Here is a 19166-nt window from a genome sequence, read left to right as displayed (position 1 = left end):
AGTATAAAGCTATTGTGTTTGGCAAATATGTTTTAAATAAATCAGCACAACTGCAAATTGATCGTAAATGGCACATTATTCCTGTGTGGTGACTGGGACACAAGAATAGCTGAATTCTCAATCCTTGTGACAGTTACTTACTCATCCATGTAGGCTAGGAATACTACTGTAGGCTTGCTGTTTTGTTCATACCTTCTAACAAGGTTCTGTATGACTTTATTGCATTTTTTTGTCGACGTTTAACTGTTTTTTGAGTGGCAATGACGGGATAATGTATGCGTTGTTGTAAAAACATAACGCTCTTGTGACACGCGTCTCGAATCACCAGGGTAGGCTAGTCCATCTTTTTCATGCGTGAACTGATAGGACGAGAGGTTGGACATATGACTAATTTAAGTTGTACAGCAGCTGCCAACTGTCCCACAAACAAAGTAGTTGGATGACTTTTAGTGCCCTCTAGTCTCTTGACATACAAAAGCTGAAAGGTTTTTCTAACCCTATTTGGAAGGAGTGAAAAAGCAAAACTCAGAGTGACAATTGGCCTATAAGTTCTGTATATGTATGCAGCCTCATAAACTAAACTTGAGAATTTAAATTACACAATTTGTGTCAGTCACAAAAGATAAGGGATGATAGCACACATGCTGGTATGGTAGTACTATGCATTACATTCATTGTTCCCGAGAAATAGAAACAAAGGAGAGATAAGACTGGACAAACTCTATTCAAGAGACAGGAAATAGAGACAAAGACCATGTTTTCATCCACAGTTTCTATGGGACTATCTATGGGACACCAGTATCTATCGGCACATTACCATTTGATCATTTCACTCCAGTGTTAATCTGCTAAATTGTAATTATTCGCCTACCTCCTCATACCTTTTGCACACAATGTATATAGACTCGTTTTTTTCTTTTTCTACTGTGTTATTGACTTGTTTATTGTTTACTCCATGTGTAACTCTGTGTTGTCTGTTCACACTGCTATGCTTTATCTTGGCCAGGTCGCAGTTGTAAATGAGAACTTGTTCTCAACTAGCCTACCTGGTTAAATAAAGGTGAAATAAAATAAAGTAAAATAAAAAATTGTCATACCGAATAAAAAAATCACTACAGCTGTGATGGAAACAGGAAGTGGCGGTATAATTATCTAAATGTGACAGACGATTTGTTAGTTCCACATGGTGGGATCTTTTTGTGTCTAAAATTAATCCACATGAAATGGCTATGGAAAATGCATTTATGAGCAAATATTGATATAAAAGCATTATATTGAAGTAAACTTGGATTCACATGATTATATGTGTTGTCCTCCTATGACTTGGATGCAATTTATTACCTTACAAATTATGATGAACTTCACAGAGTGGTGAAAGTGCACAGTGATGAGCTTGGTGCTCTTTTCAAATAAATATCCTGGGTCTTAATTCTGGTGACATGATGATTGATGCTTTGATTTATTAGGGTGCCCATTAGCCAATGGCATCAGCTAGTCTTACAGGGGTCCAACATATCATGAAAAAGACATTAAAGACAAAGACTTTACAATTTACAAACATTTAAAAACATGAACATGTAGCGTGTGTGTGCATCAATCAGTTACACATACATGTCAGTACATACACACAACAAGTAGGTCACATGGGGGAGAGGTGTTGTGCCTTGCGGTGTTGCTTTATTTGTTTTTGGGAACCAGGTTTGCTGGTCACTTGTGCTATATAAGATGGAAGGGAGCTCCATGCACTAATGGCTCTGTATACTACTGTGTGTTTCCTTGAATTTGTTCTGGACCTGGGGACTATAAATAGACACCTGGTGGCATGTTGCTTGGCTGCCATTTGACAAATACAAACATTCTTCTTTTATTCATTATGATCTCATCGTATCGGCTAGCCTATAGGAACTTTATCTGTGAACTGTTGGCTGGACCACATGTGCCAAGACCAGAGGAGGCACATTTGTTATTTGAAAAAGCAATGAAAACAAATGTAATTTTATACTTAAAAATGTAAGCGAAAAATGACCATTTATGTACATCAAAGTTATTTTAGAAGGGTATAATGCTTTGTTTTTGTTTCAACTGCTGATTGGCCCTTTAAATTATAAAGTCAAACTCAATGTGACTTGGATTCAAAAAGATGAATGCTAAGACTGGTGGAAGGTAACACTCTCTCGCCCATGTTTACACCAATCCAATGCTTTTTCACCTCAGTAGGACATGCAAGAAGAATCAAGTTGGCTACCAAGACGATTACCCCATGCGGATAAATTATATGAAGCATAAAAAAAGCCAAGAATAAGATGACGGAAACAGGAGATAATTTCATAAATGTCGACAGACAATTTGTTAATTCCACGTGGTGGGATCTTTTTTGCCGGTAAAATGAATGACGTTAAAGGAAACTTGGAGTTAAATGATGATATGATATGTGGTCCTCCCACTACAACTCCCACTACAACTCCCACTACAACTCGGAAAAGCATGCAGTTTATTATGCTACAGAGGAAATAAGTTATGATGAACTTCTCAGGAGACGTGATGATCGATGATTGGCAGCCATTTGACAAATATAAATCTTGTTCTTGTCCATAATAATCTCATAATTTTCTAATTAACACAGTTTTTATGACAACCATCAGTAGCCTACAATTTGAAAATGTGATGGAAATACATTGAACAGGCAGAATTTAAATGCTCACAGCAGTAGAAATCCTATTTTTCGAGCTGAAAGACAATGGCCAGAGCTTTCCCATGATGTTGCACAATGATTTAAGTCCATAAGTCCTCTACAACAAGGTTCACAGGATGATAGAAAAGACCGTATCAGTTGTTTATCAAAGCAAGCACTCTATATGTAACTATCATGTGACCTCATTACCATGTTTATCTCAATACCACAAGGATGATGCAAGTGAAGTTTAGTGTAGTGCTGTAGGTTGGTTATTTTTTAATGCAACAGTCATTAGTTAATGTAATGAGTTTATATACCAATTCTGGGGTCAATTTGACTAATGGGTTACGTTAAGATTTGTGAAATATTTTCAGCATTAGTGTGCATGTAGCTATATTGCGGTCATCATTGACAAAATAAAGTCCAGGAATTCAATATTTGTGTGTAAATGATTTCAATCTCAGTTGATACCCTCCACATCAGCGTTCCAAAATACGTCACTACAATCTCACAGCTGTAATACTCAGACTGTGCAAGCAGGAGGACTTCCGGGTTTCTCATCTTCCTGAATAATAGATCCACTTTTCACTATGTTCATACCGCATAATAGGGCAACTATGTGATTATACAGATATACTAATCACAATATTTATTTTGGCTTGCCCATACTTTTTAATATATTTTTTGCATTAGACAATAGTCATTGCTCTGGCACCAGTGGCATCATAGGATGCTAATGACATCCATAGTGGCTACCAGCTGGTCTGGTGCAGCCATCAAAGGTTGCAGTGACTTTATATTTACACAGCTTCTAAGGACATATACTGTACATAAGGTTTACAAACCAAATTTCATGGCCCCATGTCCATCGGTTCAGTTCTTATATCCCTGGTGTCATATGGTGTATCTAGTGGTGTAGCGTGGCCCACTTTTAAATGCAGCAACTAATAATTCTCAAATTCCTTGAGTCTATATACCAAATTGAGAGTTAATCTGATTTTTCATTCATGTGAATAATATATATATTTTTTTGCATTAGCATTTGTGCTAACATGCATCTATAGGTACAATGTGGCCATATTTGAGTGCTGCAACATTTTTTCTCTTCTCAAAACCATTAGAGAAGTCTAAATATAAAATCTGGAGTGAATCTGACATATGGTTCATGAGAAGATGATGATGGCAGATGATTTTGAGTATTAGCGTTACATATATAATGATTTAGTAGTTAACAGTTTATTTTTATGTCAATAGCAAATTCAGTGTGGTTCATCTTAGGTACTGGCCATAATAGTGATGACACAAGTTGATAGGCCACTGTGGAGTGGATTTACAGTGGTTTAAATGGACAATCCCTTAGTTTGAGAAAAGCTAAGTTAAGACGTACCAAGGGCCTATATTCCAAATTTGGTGCCATTTAGTCCTATAGTTCATGATAAGTATTTCTTGCATATTAGCGTATGTGCTAATAAGCATCTACTGGTATAGTGTGGTCATCTTTGAATGCATCAATGTTGTTTTTTCAAACTCTTTAGGAACCATTGTGATGAGTCTAAAGAGTGAATCTGACTCTGTCCAAGAGGAAGATTTTCTATGATTATGTGTATTATGTTTTTAATGATATCAATGCCAAACATATGCTATACATGGTCATGTTTTTGATGACCCTAAAATGTCTCAAGTTGACAGGCCATTGGAGAGGATTTACTAAGGATTTAAATGGACACGTAAAATCTGACTTCCTGATTTATCGATAACTCAGCCATCTCTTAAGGCCGGAGTGATTTAGGGCTTCTAACCCCTTTTAAACATTGTGTGTTTAAGCTACATACTTCTGGGTTGCACCATTTTTGGATTTGTCTATTTATTATACATCAGTTGGTAACAACCACTATGTGTTCTTGAAAGGGGCTGAGCTAGAGCAGTTTTTGAGACAAAGGCGGACCCAGGAGGGGCCCTGAGCTGGTCTTTTTTTTTATTTTTACAAAAACGCCTGTAGAGTAAGAATCGTTTGCGCTTTTAATAGTTTGTAGCTATCTATGAAAAAGCTGAGACTCTCATGAACACGTGTAACATGTTTTGCTCTATGACGCTCACAAGCTACACAATAGTTGTTAGAAGGTAAGGGGTTCTTCGACATAGAATATCATAGGAAATCCCGGGACATAGTGTCTATAATATATTAATAAGCTCACGTAGTTGCTGTCACAAACTCCACACAGTTGTCACTAACTAGTTGGATATTAATTTCTAACTGAATAAACCATTTTTGTACGACAGCATTCAAATAAATTCAAATTTCAGGTTTTTGTGTTGGCGGACTATTTTTTTTTAATACATTTGTCAATAAAACTTATGATTGCAACTGTTTGTCAAATTGTTTTGTGTTCTATGTGTAGTCCTGGTTGTCCTGAAAATAACATTTTAAAACAGTTCAGTTCATTGTGAGGCAAAATATAAGGTCTGGATATGCATGTAAATGAAGGTCAGAATTATATTTTCTTTGCTTGGGTCTTGGGACTGATAGATTTGACCAATCCCTTTTAGCTTTTATCAAACTGTCAACTTTGATATTATTTTGTTCATGAGAATACGTTTTCCAAAATGTCCAAGATGGAGGAAAGTTTATCCTGACGGACCTTATGGGTCCTTGTGGCAAATGTATTCAACATGCGGAAACAAAGTTTATAGTCTCTAGGTCAAACGGGGCAACATATATGAGGGTTCGTGAGACTGCTTACAACAGCGACCCCTGTAGGCCAATCGGTGCCATTATTTTTTTACTAGTTACTATGTCCAAATTAGAAATAAAGTTAATAATCTATGCTTAAGTTATTTGACCATTTCAAGGAGAACTAACAAAACACCTAAAATATGAAAAATGGAAATGTAGCCTATGTCAATGTAACAGTATTACTTTAAACAGTCCCCTCGCCCATACCCGGGCGCGAACCAGGGAGTCTCTGCACACATCAACAACTGACACCTATGAAGCGTCGTTACCCATTGCTCCACAAAAGCCGCGGCCCTTGCAGAGCAAGGGGAACAACTACTTCAAGGTCTCAGAGCAAGTGACGTCACTGATTGAAACGCTATTTAGCTAACTAAGCTAGCCGTTTCACATCCGTTACATCAATTCCAATGATTTAGTTAACACACCCTGTCTACTACCTAGCATCTGAAACAAAATACGCTGTTGCGAATTGGGAATTCATAGAGCCATGCATTTTTGTCTTACCTGGTCCGTGAGAAGATTCTAGCTAGTGTATCCCTCTGACTGTTATTCGACTGTTGGATGTGGCTGTCCAGTTTATCAAGTCCCAGAATCCATCCAGCAGGCTCCAAATGACTTTTTATGATTTAAAATACAAATTTAAGTACAATTTGCTCTTTAGCGCCAACAGTTGACTACCTGATAGGCCAGTTCCAGAAGAACTGAGCGCACATTTCAGCACCCCAGGATGTCCATTTACTTTGCAGTCCCCCCTCATAGCAAATGGCTGACAAAACAATCCAAGCACTGGGCGCCACTAGCAGTGCCCCTGTGACAACAATTTTGGACCCCCCTGTGGCCCCCCTAGAAGTGGAGTATGCAATTTTTTTTTTTACATAACAAATTTTTGAATTCGTTCTTTCTGTACATCTGTTATTAGACAGTGGCAACGCGGAACATGGTATTTTGCCTGCTAATGCCTGCAATGCAGTGAAGAAAACAACATGACAACAATAACTTCTAATGTAACTGGCCCCTGTAACAGTACAATTGGCCCCAGCTTGGCCCCCCCCAGTTGAAATGGTCTAGAACCACCACTGCTGGGCGCACAGCCTGGGCACCAGGAGCTCCTGCTGGCAGAGTAGTAACTGAGCAGCTTATTTTGTCTACACACATTTACTGCACTTTTATGAGCATTTTAAACATAAGTGTGTTATATAATTCATTATTTATTAGAGGAACACTTTTCCATCAAAGAAAGTTCCTGTCAAACAGAAACATTTTGTGGATCTTTTAGAACCTTTCTCCTATTTAGTTGCCCTTTCCATTACATGTGCCACAAGTTATTTTTGTGACAGTGGTTTTGTTGAATATACCTGAGTCATTGGAAACCTGCCTATTGAGAGAGGAAGGTATTTCTCTTGTCTAGTGGTACCTTTTTAATCTTCTCCACACATTTTCCTGTACTGTACATATCTACAGTTTATCTACAGTTTATACACATGGAAAAGCAAACACAAAACACGAAAACCTAAATACAATCATGAAACAAACACATTCTTCAGTAAAAACGCCCTCTAACATCCGCCTGAATTGCCCTAGAAGGACCAACTTTAAGGATGTTTGGAGATCATTCCACATGAGAGGCGCAAAAATACAAAAAGCAGAGGAACCTAAATCAGTGGATTTAAAAAAAAAAGTATTTTTATTTAACCAGGTAGGCCAGTTGAGAGCAAGTTCTCATTTACAACTGCGACTTGGCCAAGATAAAGCAGTGCGACACAAACAACAACACAGAGTTACACATGGAATAAACAAGCGTACAGTCAATAACACAATAGACAAGTCTATATACAGTGTGTGCAAATGAAGTAAGATTAGGGAGGTAAGGCAATAAATAGGTCATAGTGGTGAAATAATGACAATTTAGCAACTAAACACTGGAGTGATAGATGTGCAGAAGATGAATGTGCAAGTAGAGATACTGGGGTACAAAAAAACAATATGGGGAAGAGGTAGTTGGGTGGGCTATTTACAGATGGTCTATGTACAGGTGCAATGATCTGTAAGCTGCCCTGACAGATGATTGCCCATCTGTAAATAGCCCACCCACCCAATCTACCCACCTCATCCCTATATTGTTTTTATTTACTTTCTGCTATTTTGCACACCAGTATCTCTATTTGCAAATCAACTGCTCATTTATCACTCCAGTGTTAATCTGCTAAATTGTAATTACATCGTTACTATGGCCAATTTATTACCTACCACCTCACGCCATTTGCACACACTGTTTTTAGACTTCCTTTTTTTCTATTGTGTTATTGACTGTACGCTTGTTTATTCCATGTGTAACTCTGTTGTTCGTGTCGCACTGCTTTGCTTTATCTTGGCCAGGTCATAGTTGTAAATGAGAACTTGTTCCCAACTGGCCTGCCTGGTTAAATAAAGGTGAAATAAAAAAATAAAATAAGAAATGCTTGAAGTAAGTGAGGGAGATATTAGTTTCCAGCTTCAGTGATTTTTGCAATTTGTTCCAGTCATTGGCACCAGAGAACTGGAAGGAAAGGCGGCCAAAGGGGGAGTTGGCTTTGGGGGTGACCAGTGAAATATACCTGCTGGAGCGTGTGCTACAGGTGGGTGCTGCTATGGTGACCAGTGAGCTAAGGCGGGCTTTACCTAGCAAAGACTTATAGATGACCTGGAGACAGTGGGTTTGGCGACGAATATGAAGCGAGGGCCAGCCAACGAGAGCAAACAGGTCGCAGTGGTGGGTAGTATATGGGGCTTTGGTGACAAAACGGATGGCACTGTGATAGAGTGCATTAAATTTGTTGAGTAGAGTGTTGGAGGCTATTTTGTAAATGACATTGCTGAAGTCAAGGATCGGTAGGATAGTCAGTTTTACGAGGGTATGTTTGCTTTGTTGCAAAATAGGAAGCCAATTCTAGATTTAATTTTGGATTGGAGATGCTTAATGTGAGTCTGGAAGGAGAGTGAAGGGTATTGAAGGATTCTCAAGGTTTAGCCATTCCTGAGTCCGGGTTTGGTAACTTATAAGTCTGAAGGTTAACAATGAGGTAAGCATATGCAAGAGGGCTATATAGACAAACAGAGCACAATGCTTCACTCTGAGACTTCAAGGAGGGTCAGCCTACTTTCTGATAAAAAATGCAGTGATAGGTTCAGTACACATCGCCCTTAATAAAATGTAATGCACTTTGATAAACTGCATCCAATTGCTTCAATACAGTGGCAGACATTCATAAGCGGGGACACAATGAGGTCTCCATCCAAAACATATACATAAATCATCAGATAAATGTTTACGTGATTTGGAAAATAACATATACATGGTTTTACCTGCATTAAGAATGAACTTCAGTTCAACCAGGGCTTTCTACAGGGCGATAAAGGCTCTGACAGAGCCTTGTCAGCTGTGGTGGCAATAGAATATACCCACAGTGCCAATATTCATACAATTATTATTATTATTATTTTTTTTACAGATTAACAAATAATGAAAAGATTCGGACCAAGGATACTGTGGACACCCTTTGTTCTGTCTAAACAACCTGATTGAACTCCATCAGTAAATATACTCTGTATTCTGTCCTTTTAAATGATTTTCAAACCAGCTACTGGTCAAGTCCAATTGATGAAAGCCTCTGTAATGAGTCAGCCACAGTGGTGAAGCCATCATTAGACAGGTCAATAAACATGGACACAGAGTTTCTTATTATCCAAACCATTAAGAACATAATTTAAAACCTAGAGGTAGTGAAGATAGGTTTCAGACCAGGTCATAGCACTGACTGGTGTACATTTTAGAGTACACAGTGCTTTCTGAAAGTATTCAGACCCCTTGACTTTATCTACATTTTGTTATGTTTTAGCCTTATTCTAAAATTGATTAAACTGTTTTTTTCTCCTCAATCTACACACGCAATAATGACAAAGCCAAAACTGGTTTTTAGAAATGTTTGCTAATTTTATTAGAAATAAAAAAACAGTAGTTAATATTTCTAAAAGCCTGTTTTCACTTTGTCATAATGGGGTATTGTGTAGACTGCTGAGGACTTTTTTATTTAATCAATTTTAGGATAAGGCTAACGTAACAATGTGGAAAAAGTCAAGGAGTCCGGAAAGTATCAAAGGTACTTTATTTCGTAGTTAAAAGGGATTTAAGTTGAATATTTACAAAGGATTCTATCATTTTTGCTGCTAGGCAAGATCATTTGAAATGGGATGATAATCCAGATCCTGGGGATGGTACCAGAAATAATTGTTAGGTTAAAATGGAGTGTTAAAGATTCTGCAATCAGATCAGCAGAAAGCTGCAGCAAGAAAGGATCAAGCAAATCAGCCGCTGTGGGTTTTATTTATTTTTTACATCAATCTTGCACAAGGTGTCTAGCACATCACAAGTCCAAAGCTGTTGTAATGAAAGCAAATATTAACTAGAAGTTGACGGAACTGATTTAAAAACATAAATTCTTATTTATCTCAGTTATGATGCTAGAGTTTGACACAACTTGCTTAAGAAGGGAAGGAGAGGAATTTCCACGCTTCAGTGCATTTACTGTTTTCCCAAATTCTAACAGATCACCAGTAGAGTCTGAGATAGAACTTAGGAAGCAGCTAGATTTAGCTTTCTTGATTGAGGTAGTACATCTCTTTCTCAATTGCATGAAAAGCTGCCAATCAGCTAGAGGGTCTGTTTTTCTAACCCAGGCCTGATTTCTCATCTTAACAAGATCTGAAAGTTTGAGAGAGAGAGAGAGACTAGCCATCTTAATTCACTTCCAGTACAGTATAACTTCTATATGCACTGAGCATGCTATGACAGGTACTAGGGTGTGGGTCAATGGGATATGAGTTCTGAATTGAATACCAATCCGCTTTCAGCAGCTATTGCTAGTCAGGTTCTACCAGTTGGATTAGTCTACAGTTTGTTTACTTAACACTTACAGTATCCCACAGTCTCAGAAAAAAAGGTTGCACATTGTACTTAAAGGGGTACAAATGCTTGTCACTGTAGTGGTACCCTGTAAAGTATGCCCACTGTACCATTAGTTATAGGTAGGAGAGAGTGGGGTAAGTTGACCCAAATAGTTAGTTGAGCCACCCCTTGTTTCTGGGAAACCGTCCATACACCAGATATTAAATCATTCCATGGAGTATGTGAAGGATGAAACAACATGGAAAAAGTGGTGAGCTTGTTGGGTCCAAAAAACAGATTTTCATAGTTAAATTAATATATTGTGTTATAGGTTTAATGATGCTTGTATCTAAACCAAAGTACTTAAAAAAAATAATTGTACATCAGTTGGGGTTTATAAGCTACAATGTGAAATCCTAAACCTATCATGAAAGTGTATCATGTATGGGCTAATATAGTCAATATGTTTGCCTTGGCGTAAGTTGAGCCAATGTCTGTTGGTTAACATAAGTTCAGCCAATGGCCACCATAGACCATACAAATTCTAACATTTTGTTAGTTTTATGCAATGTATCATGCATTTAAACTATTGTTAAAGAGCAGACATCATCATGCCCAGTGTATACAAATGTAAAACCAGCACGTTTAGCCCCCCAAGGAATTGAGAGAAGGGAAGAAGTCCATTCAGCAGCAGCAAGAGATGGAGAAAATAGACTGAATGGTACATTGACAAAAAAGAAAAGGACCACGTACCTGTGTGAAAGAGAGCTATGATAGAGTAGTAGAGGCACACAAGGTCTTATCTGATGACATGGAGTCTGAGCTTGATAAACATGTCAATCTCGCAGACCAGTTTTATGGAGAGAACTTGCCTACAAATTGGCACATCAAAACAACATCCCTGTCCCAGACAACTGCTCAAGAAATGGAAGGATAAGTGATATTGAACAGAGATCTATATATGAATGTAGGCATGCATTTAAGATATACAATATATCACACCCCCAATCCATTAATTAAACTTTGACCGACCAGCACCATCACCCACTGTCACAGAACACCATCACCCACTGTCACAGAACACCATCACCCACTGTCACAGAACACCATCACCCACTGTCACAGAACACCATCACCCACTTACCCCAAGGTGGCTCAACGTACCCTTTCCTTAATGCTCAACTTACCCCATACCCGGGGTCATTTTTTTCAAGAGACTTTGTTTGACAAGCTATGTTTTCAAAACTGTTATGTTTACATGAATTGTGATTATTTCCAGGGAAAAACAACATCCGAAAATTAATGTAGATACAGTGTCTTTGTTAGAAAGAATACTATATTTCTCTTGAAATAGTGATGCTGAATGTAAAAAATGGCTCAACTTACCCAACTCTCCCCTACATAATTATGACCAAGCAGTGTGACCTCAAAACAGCCAATGGTGCACCTTAGGGGACAAGATAGTACCTTTTATTATTAGTCCTACCACGCTTTCACCTCCTCTTCCGTAATAAAGCCTGTGGACCGTCTTGTCAGTAAGAGGCTAAAAGAAGGTGGAGTGTATCCAAGCTGTTTGCCACTCCCAACAAATCAAATCAAAGTTTATTTGACACATGCTTCATAAACAACATTGAAATGCTTACTTACAGGTCATTTTCCAACAATGCAAATATAAATAATGACACAAGGAATAAATACACAGTGAATAAAGAATAACAATAACTTGGCTATATACAAGAAGTACCAGTACTGAGTTGATGTGCAGGGGTACAAGGTAACTGAGGTAGCTACAGAATGTACAGTTGAAGTCGGAAGTTTACATACACCTTATCCAAATACATTTAAACTCAGTTTTTCACAATTCCTGACATTTAATCCCAGTAAAACATTCCCTGTCTTAGGTCAGTTAGGATCACCACTTTATTTTAAGAATGTGGAATGTCAGGATAATAGTAGAGAGAGTGATTTATTTCAGCTTTTATTTCTTTCATCAGGAACATTCCCAGTGGGTCAGAAGTTTACATACACTCAATTATTATTTGGTAGCATTGCCTTTAAATTGTTTAACTTGGGTCAAATGTTTTGGGTAGCCTTCCACAAGCTTCACACAATAAGTTGGGTGAATTTTGGCCCATTCCTCCTGACAGAACTGGTGTAACTGAGTCAGGTTTGTAGGCCTCCTTGCTTTCACACACTTTTTCAGTTCTGCCGACATATTTTCTATAGGTTTGAGGTCAGGGCTTTGTGATAGGCCACTCCAATACCTTGACTTTGTTGGCCTTAGGCCATTTTGCCATACATTTGGAAGTTTGCTTGGGTCCATTTGGAAGACTTATTTGCGACCAAGCTTTAACTGATTTCTTGAGATGTTACTTCAATATATACACAATTTTCCCTTCTCACGATGCCATCTATTTTGTGAAGTGCACCAGTCCCTCCTGCAGCAAAGCACCCCCACAACATGATGCTGCCACCCCCACAACATGATGCTGCCACCCCCATGCTTCACGATTGGGATGGTGTTCTTCGGCTTGCAAGCCTCCCCCATTTTCCTCCAAACATAATGATGGTCATTATGACCAAACAGTTCTGTTTTTGTCTCATCAGACCAGAGGACATTTCTCCAAAAATGATGATCCTTGTCCCCATGTGCACTTTTTTATGGTGGTTTTGGAGCAGTGGCTTCTTCCTTGCTGAGTGGCCTTTCAGGTTATGTCGATATAGGACTTGTTTTACTGTGGATATAGATACTTTTGTACCCGTTTCCTCCAGCATCTTCACAAGGTCCTTTGCTGTTGTTCTGGGATTGATTTGCACTTTTCGCAGCAAAGTACGTTCATCTCTAGGAGACAGAACGCGTCTCCTTCCTGAGCGGTATAACGGCTGTGTGGTCCCATGGTGTTTATACTTGCGTACTATTGTTTGTACAGATCAGCGTGGTACCTTCAGGTGTTTGGACATTTCTCCCAAGGATGAACCAGACTTGTGGAGGTCTACAATTAATTTTCTGAGGTTTTGGCTTTCTTTTGATTTTTCCCATGATGTCAAGCAAAGAGGCAATGAGTTTGAAGGTAGGCCTTGAAAAACATTCACAGGTACACCTCCAATTGACTCAAATTATGTAAATTAGCCTATCAGAAGCTTCTAAAGCCATGACATCATTATCTGGAATTTTCCAAGCTCTTTAAAGGCACGGGGGGGGGGGGGGGGGGGTAGACAAATATTTTTGTCATTGCTGGCGCTGCAGACGGATATGTTGGTCTGCTAATACAGGACTATTAAAGGCCCAATGCACTACTTTATTGTTGTAATTTTTTTCTTCAGAATTTCAGGGGGTGTTGCTGCACCCTCAGAACCCCTAATTCCCATGGCTATGAACGAAGGCGGAGAGTTGACTCCGAAAGCCAATCATTTTCACATGTGCCCACTTGGGGTAGTGTCATTTTCAACCAAATTATATACAACATTTATTCAAAGCAATATATAGAATGCCAACAATGCTAGCACCGTAAATGATCTTAATCTGGATAATTTGTGCTTATCACAGCCAATTAGCCAGCAGCCGCTGGTAGTCAGCATTCCACTCATACCTACCTTTCCAATATGAACTTCCCCAGACTCTTGAGAACAATGCGACTGAGGCCTGGAAGCAGAGGCTACTTTATTACAGGTGTTCATTTCCTATGATAAAATCCCATGATTTGTTACTGTGTTTGGACTAAACAGCTAGCGCGACAGCTACAATAACTTCAGAAAAATACGATTTCAGCTAACAAGAGAAGTATCAAACAAAAATAACTGCATTATGGCATTTACACAAACTATTTACATAGAAAATTAGGTACATTTGTGGACAAAATTCTAATTTACTCAACCTTTAATTTAACACTGAAACGTGTGGACCCATATTATAGACAATGGAACGGTGTTATAAACTGGGTAGTTTGGGTCCTTGATGCTGATTTGCCTGAAAGCCATGCTATATCAGACAATATACCATGGGTTTGACACACAATTACTTGTTTACTGTGCTAATTGTGTTGGTAACTGGTTTATAATCACAATAAGGCACCTTGGGAGTTTGTGGTGAATTGCCAATATACCACAGCTAAAGGCTGTATCCAGGCACTCCTTGTTGCGTCGCGCATAAATGCAGTCCTTAGTCGTGGTATATTGGACATACAGTGGGGAGAACAAGTATTTGATACACTGCCGATTTTGCAGGTTTTCCTACTTACAAAGCACGTAGAGGCCTGTCATTTTTATCATAGGTACACTTCAACTGTGAGAGACGGAATCTAAAACAAAAATCCAGAAAATCTTACGGTCAGGGTTAGGAACCTTGGTATAAACATATCTATTTTTGTCCTTACTGATATTAGCCCATGCATTGAATAACAGATTTACTACATGGAACAACAGATATTCCCCCCAAAAAATCTAAAGGAAGTTTATTCTGAAGTGTCTGTCTTATCTGATAGATATACATTTATAAGAAAGATCAGATATACATTTATAAGAAAGATCAGATATACATTTATAAGAAAGATCAGAAAACATGTTTTTAACATGTATTTAACCCCTTGTTTTTGGCACTAAACAGTCCCTATATATATATATATATATAGTGTGTATGTATGTGTGGCCCAAACCGTTCAGACGCTACAGACAGAAGTTTGCAGATCGGCTGTACCGACTTCAGATGAGTCCCAAGACTCATGTGGGTCGTAGAACAGAGCACATCGTGTTTGTGAGAGTCTCATCTTTCCATAGAGGGGTTGCTACAGATTATTTTGTGTGAAGACCGATTTTCAGGAAGTCTCATGGTCAAACACCGCGATAGCGCTGTCCCTTTTCACCGCGATAGCGCTGTCCCTTTTCACCGCGACAGCGCTGTCCCTTTTCACCGCGATAGCGCTGTCCCTTTTCACCGCGATAGCGCTGTCACTTTTCACCGCGATAGCGCTGTCACTTTTCACCGCGATAGCGCTGTCACTTTTCACCGCGATAGCGCTGTCCCTTTTCACCGCAGATGCGGGGGTGCGACACAGCTTAAACCGACAGATTTTTATGGTGATTTTTGTATTATGCTAATCCTTAGCAGCCCTTGCACAAAAACATGTCCATGTAGTCCACACACACACTTTCGTACAATGTCTATGATGACTTGGCTTTTTGCTAATTGCTACTATACATCCAGTTTCACATAAAATTCTACATCTGTAGCCGAGATAGTTACTCTTAATCAACTCTTTCTCTCCCAGAGCTGGATCCCCAACATCATCAGGAAGCGAGTATGCACCACATTCGTAGAGGACTCTTTAAGGTACAGCCTTTCTCTGGGTCACTGAGTTGTCCCTTTATCTGACACAATATAGTTACAGTTACAATGCAAAATGTGTCTGGTCTATGCAAAGCAAATGTTGTGTGTGTGTGTGTGTTGTTTGTGTGTGTGTGTGTCTCTCTCCCTGTCAGCAATGGGGCATTGTGTCAGTGTGGGGGCATGCGGGAGACTCACGGCTCCAACGCTACGGGAGACTATTTCGGAGCCGCCATCGTCAGCCAGTGGGACAGTTCCCAGCACTCCTCAGAGTACCCCACCGACGCCTTCGGAGAGCTGGAATTCGCAGGGGCTGGCAGGAGACACAGCCATGTGAGTAACACACACATGTAAGAGCATGCACATACCAACATATGCACACATGTAAGAGCATGCACATACCAACATATGCACACATGTGCGTGCATACACTTGCACATATGCAAGCACCCACACACTCATGCAAAGACAAACTAACACACACACAACACTAGTGTCTTGGGTTTGGCTTCTGGCCCTTGTTGATGATCTCATGGAGGACGGTGTGTTTATTCATCCGTGTCCCGTACTCAATCAATCAGCCCAGGGTATTACTAAGGTATAAATAACATTAGGACACACACATGGTGTGTGACTGGCTGATTCATGAATTAGGTAGTTGGCTTAGTGCCCGTCAACTCATAACTATCAATTGACTCAGCTATGTTACCACATGATCCTACTGAGAGATTGAGTTCATGCTAATCTCATGATGCTATATGTTATGAAATGAATAGGTCACATAGCCATTCATTGACACTAAATGACAAATATGTGAATGTAGTTCATTTCAGTCTTTTGCTCATCTACATCAGGTCTGGTTGGGCTGTATGTTGCAGAACGTCTGTCTGGCATTCTATGGAACCATGGTGGGCGGAATGTTCTCACCTGTACTGATATCTCTTCACTTTCGATTAGCTACACCATATAGGCAAAACAAGCAACTAGCAAGCAGCACTTTATGTAGCCTCTTGAGCATCATAACTTTGTGTGGCGATACTCATTGACTCTTCCCCACCCTCTTCTCCTTTTCTCTTCCAATTGGTCAGTTCTTGCGACTGTCATGCGACACCCCACCTCAGATCGTGTACAGTCTGATGACGGCCCACTGGGGGGTGCCCTCCCCCAACCTGGTGGTTTCTGTTGTGGGGAGTGGGGGGTGCGAGAAGGTCAAGCCCTGGGTCAGGGAGGTGCTGAGACAGGGGCTGGTCAAGGCGGCACAGAGCACCGGTGAGACAGACACACACACACACATACACACAAACAGACATACCATGGTGTGCTGTGATTGAGGCTGGTCAGAGCACAGCTGAGGACAACGCCCACTCTGTTTCATCTATTTCTTTACAATATAATTAATTCATACACTCTTAGAAGTAAAGGAGCCTGGAATAACCTTTTGGGATTCAAAAAATTGCCACACAGAGGGAACCTTTCCAGTTCAAAAAGGTTTATTGAGGAACCCCTGTGTACAGGTTCAAACTGGAACCGTTTTGTAATGGGAGGGGTACAATTAGAATATTTTAAATAATATATTGTAGAGGTGGCAGCCTATTGAAAGATTGGAGGTGTGGCTTATTGGGGCCGTGGCTTTCAGATAGTTATTTTTGGCCACCTGTTTGAATAAATGTCATTATTTGTACACTGAAAATTGACATTTTCCTTAAATGCTTCTTGATGACCCCCATTGGGAGGAGGACCTCCCGTCCTATGATGACGGGATAAGACCCCTCTATGCAGGAGAGGAGATGGGTGATGAGGCGCAAGCCGACAGATCATCTTTCGTCCTTAGCGGGCATTGATAGTGGACAACAAATATTCGCTGCTCGATGTCTGCAAATGGGCAGCGGCCAGACTCAACATTGAGTGGCCCGAACCCGTGGGGGACTGAGACGCAGAGGGGGACTTTTACGATGGGAGGCATCTCCCCTCTCGTGCTGTCCCAGGCAGCAGCTCTGGTAGCACTTTATTTGGATAGTCCGTCTGTAGAGGCTCTACAGGCTATCAGTAACATTTCAACTAATCCTAGTTCTAATCCTAACTTTAGCCCTTATCCTAACCTTAAACTTAACCCTTACCCTAATCCGTATTCTATACCTAACCTTAGCAAGCAGTTGCTTATCAACAGTTTGTTGATAGTATGACCATCTGTAGAAAATCCGGAGTATGCAAATAAAGTGTGACCGCAGCTCCTCCCGGCTGTCCCAGCCTACTTGCCGGAACCCAAGCGCTACTGGGTCAATCCCCTTACCTCCAGGGTCCAAACCAGGCATTTTTCCTACATGGAGGTCAAGGACTTGGAGGACCTGGGTATTTGAGCTTTCACTGGCCAGCCACCTCAACCCCAATGCCATCACAGAGCTCAACCTCCGTGCCTCTAGAGGCGCCATCCAATGCTGTGGCCGCGTCATGTATCTTGCGGTGGTAGGAAAGAGAGCCTTGTGCCTCAACCTGTCCGTTCTATCCGACAAGGACAAAGAAGACTTCCTTGAAACTCTAGTAGTGCCTAAGGTACTGTTTGGGCCTTCTGTTGCCACCATGCAGCAGAAGTGCAAACTCTGTAAGAAGGAAAGTCAAGCCTTTAACTTCTGTCTGCCCTGTAGACCCGGAAACTGTGGCAATCCGGGCTAGCCCTCCACCAACCAAGGTGGGGAATGGGGAAGCCCCCAGAGACACAGCATGTGACACTGGGGCAAACGGCCATCCTCCCAGCCACATCCAAGTCCCACCCCTCTGGTCTGTGTCAGACTTATGGGTACGCCCCCTGCGGAAGAGAGGGGCAGTCAACGAGGCATTCGGTTCCTTGCACTGTTCCTTCTTGGGTGGAGCACAGACTCTGTGGTCCACCCAAGGGAGATCACTCTACCTCCGGGTGCCCTCCGTGCCACAGCTCTCCCCTCCACTCGATTGTTTTCAGCTGAGGCAGGAAGACAAATTGCTTCAAAGCACTGTCACCAGTTCCCAGTGTCACTACACTCTCTTTCAATAAAACACCTGTCACAACCAGGCATATTGCCAAGGAAACAGAGCAAAAATACAATGCGCCACTGGTGAGCGAGTCAGCCTCCCTGTTGGCTACTCGCCGAGAGAGTAGACAACTGGCGTGCATGTGCAGTCAAGCCTTGAATCCTATCCACAGTTACCAAGGGCTACAGACTGCAGTTTGCAATGAGACCTCCTGCCTTCAACGGCATTCTGGAAAGGTATACCGAAACTTCTGTACTGTTTTTATAATAGAACATGGTACTAGAATTTTTCTAAACCTTTGGTACTTCTGTCAAATGTCTCATGTCGTCTACTGATTGAGAGAGTATCAAGTCTCTCTAGCAGCGCTGCCGATGTCCCCTTATAGGGTAAGCGCATCATGCCTGCTCCACTTAGTCATTGCTAGCACAAGCCTGTCCAAAGGAACCATTGGGGCCCATTGTCGTGTCATTCATCCGCCGCCATCACCTCATGTTTCAGCATGATAATGCAC

The 19166-nt window shown here is 40.6% G+C and overlaps 1 protein-coding gene across 3 annotated transcripts in view; it reads left to right on the top strand.

Annotated features, from left to right (window-relative positions):
* Positions 1-19166, top strand: part of LOC110538664 (transient receptor potential cation channel subfamily M member 4) — a 58180-nt gene that overhangs the window by 3262 nt on the left and 35752 nt on the right. For all 3 annotated transcript variants that reach the window (XR_005035156.1, XM_036938820.1, XM_036938821.1), the window contains exons 2-4: positions 15594-15655; positions 15805-15982; positions 16738-16918. Coding sequence is in view for 2 of the 3 variants with exons in the window: in XM_036938820.1 (XP_036794715.1) it covers positions 15594-15655; positions 15805-15982; positions 16738-16918 (421 nt within the window). In the remaining variant the exon portion in view is untranslated. The remainder of the gene's footprint in view (positions 1-15593; positions 15656-15804; positions 15983-16737; positions 16919-19166) is intronic.

This window comes from Oncorhynchus mykiss, chromosome 12, assembly GCF_013265735.2.
Source record: "Oncorhynchus mykiss isolate Arlee chromosome 12, USDA_OmykA_1.1, whole genome shotgun sequence".
Lineage (NCBI taxonomy): Eukaryota > Metazoa > Chordata > Actinopteri > Salmoniformes > Salmonidae > Oncorhynchus > Oncorhynchus mykiss.
Note: the sequence above shows the minus strand (reverse complement) of the source record. Positions and strands in the feature narration are given on the sequence as shown.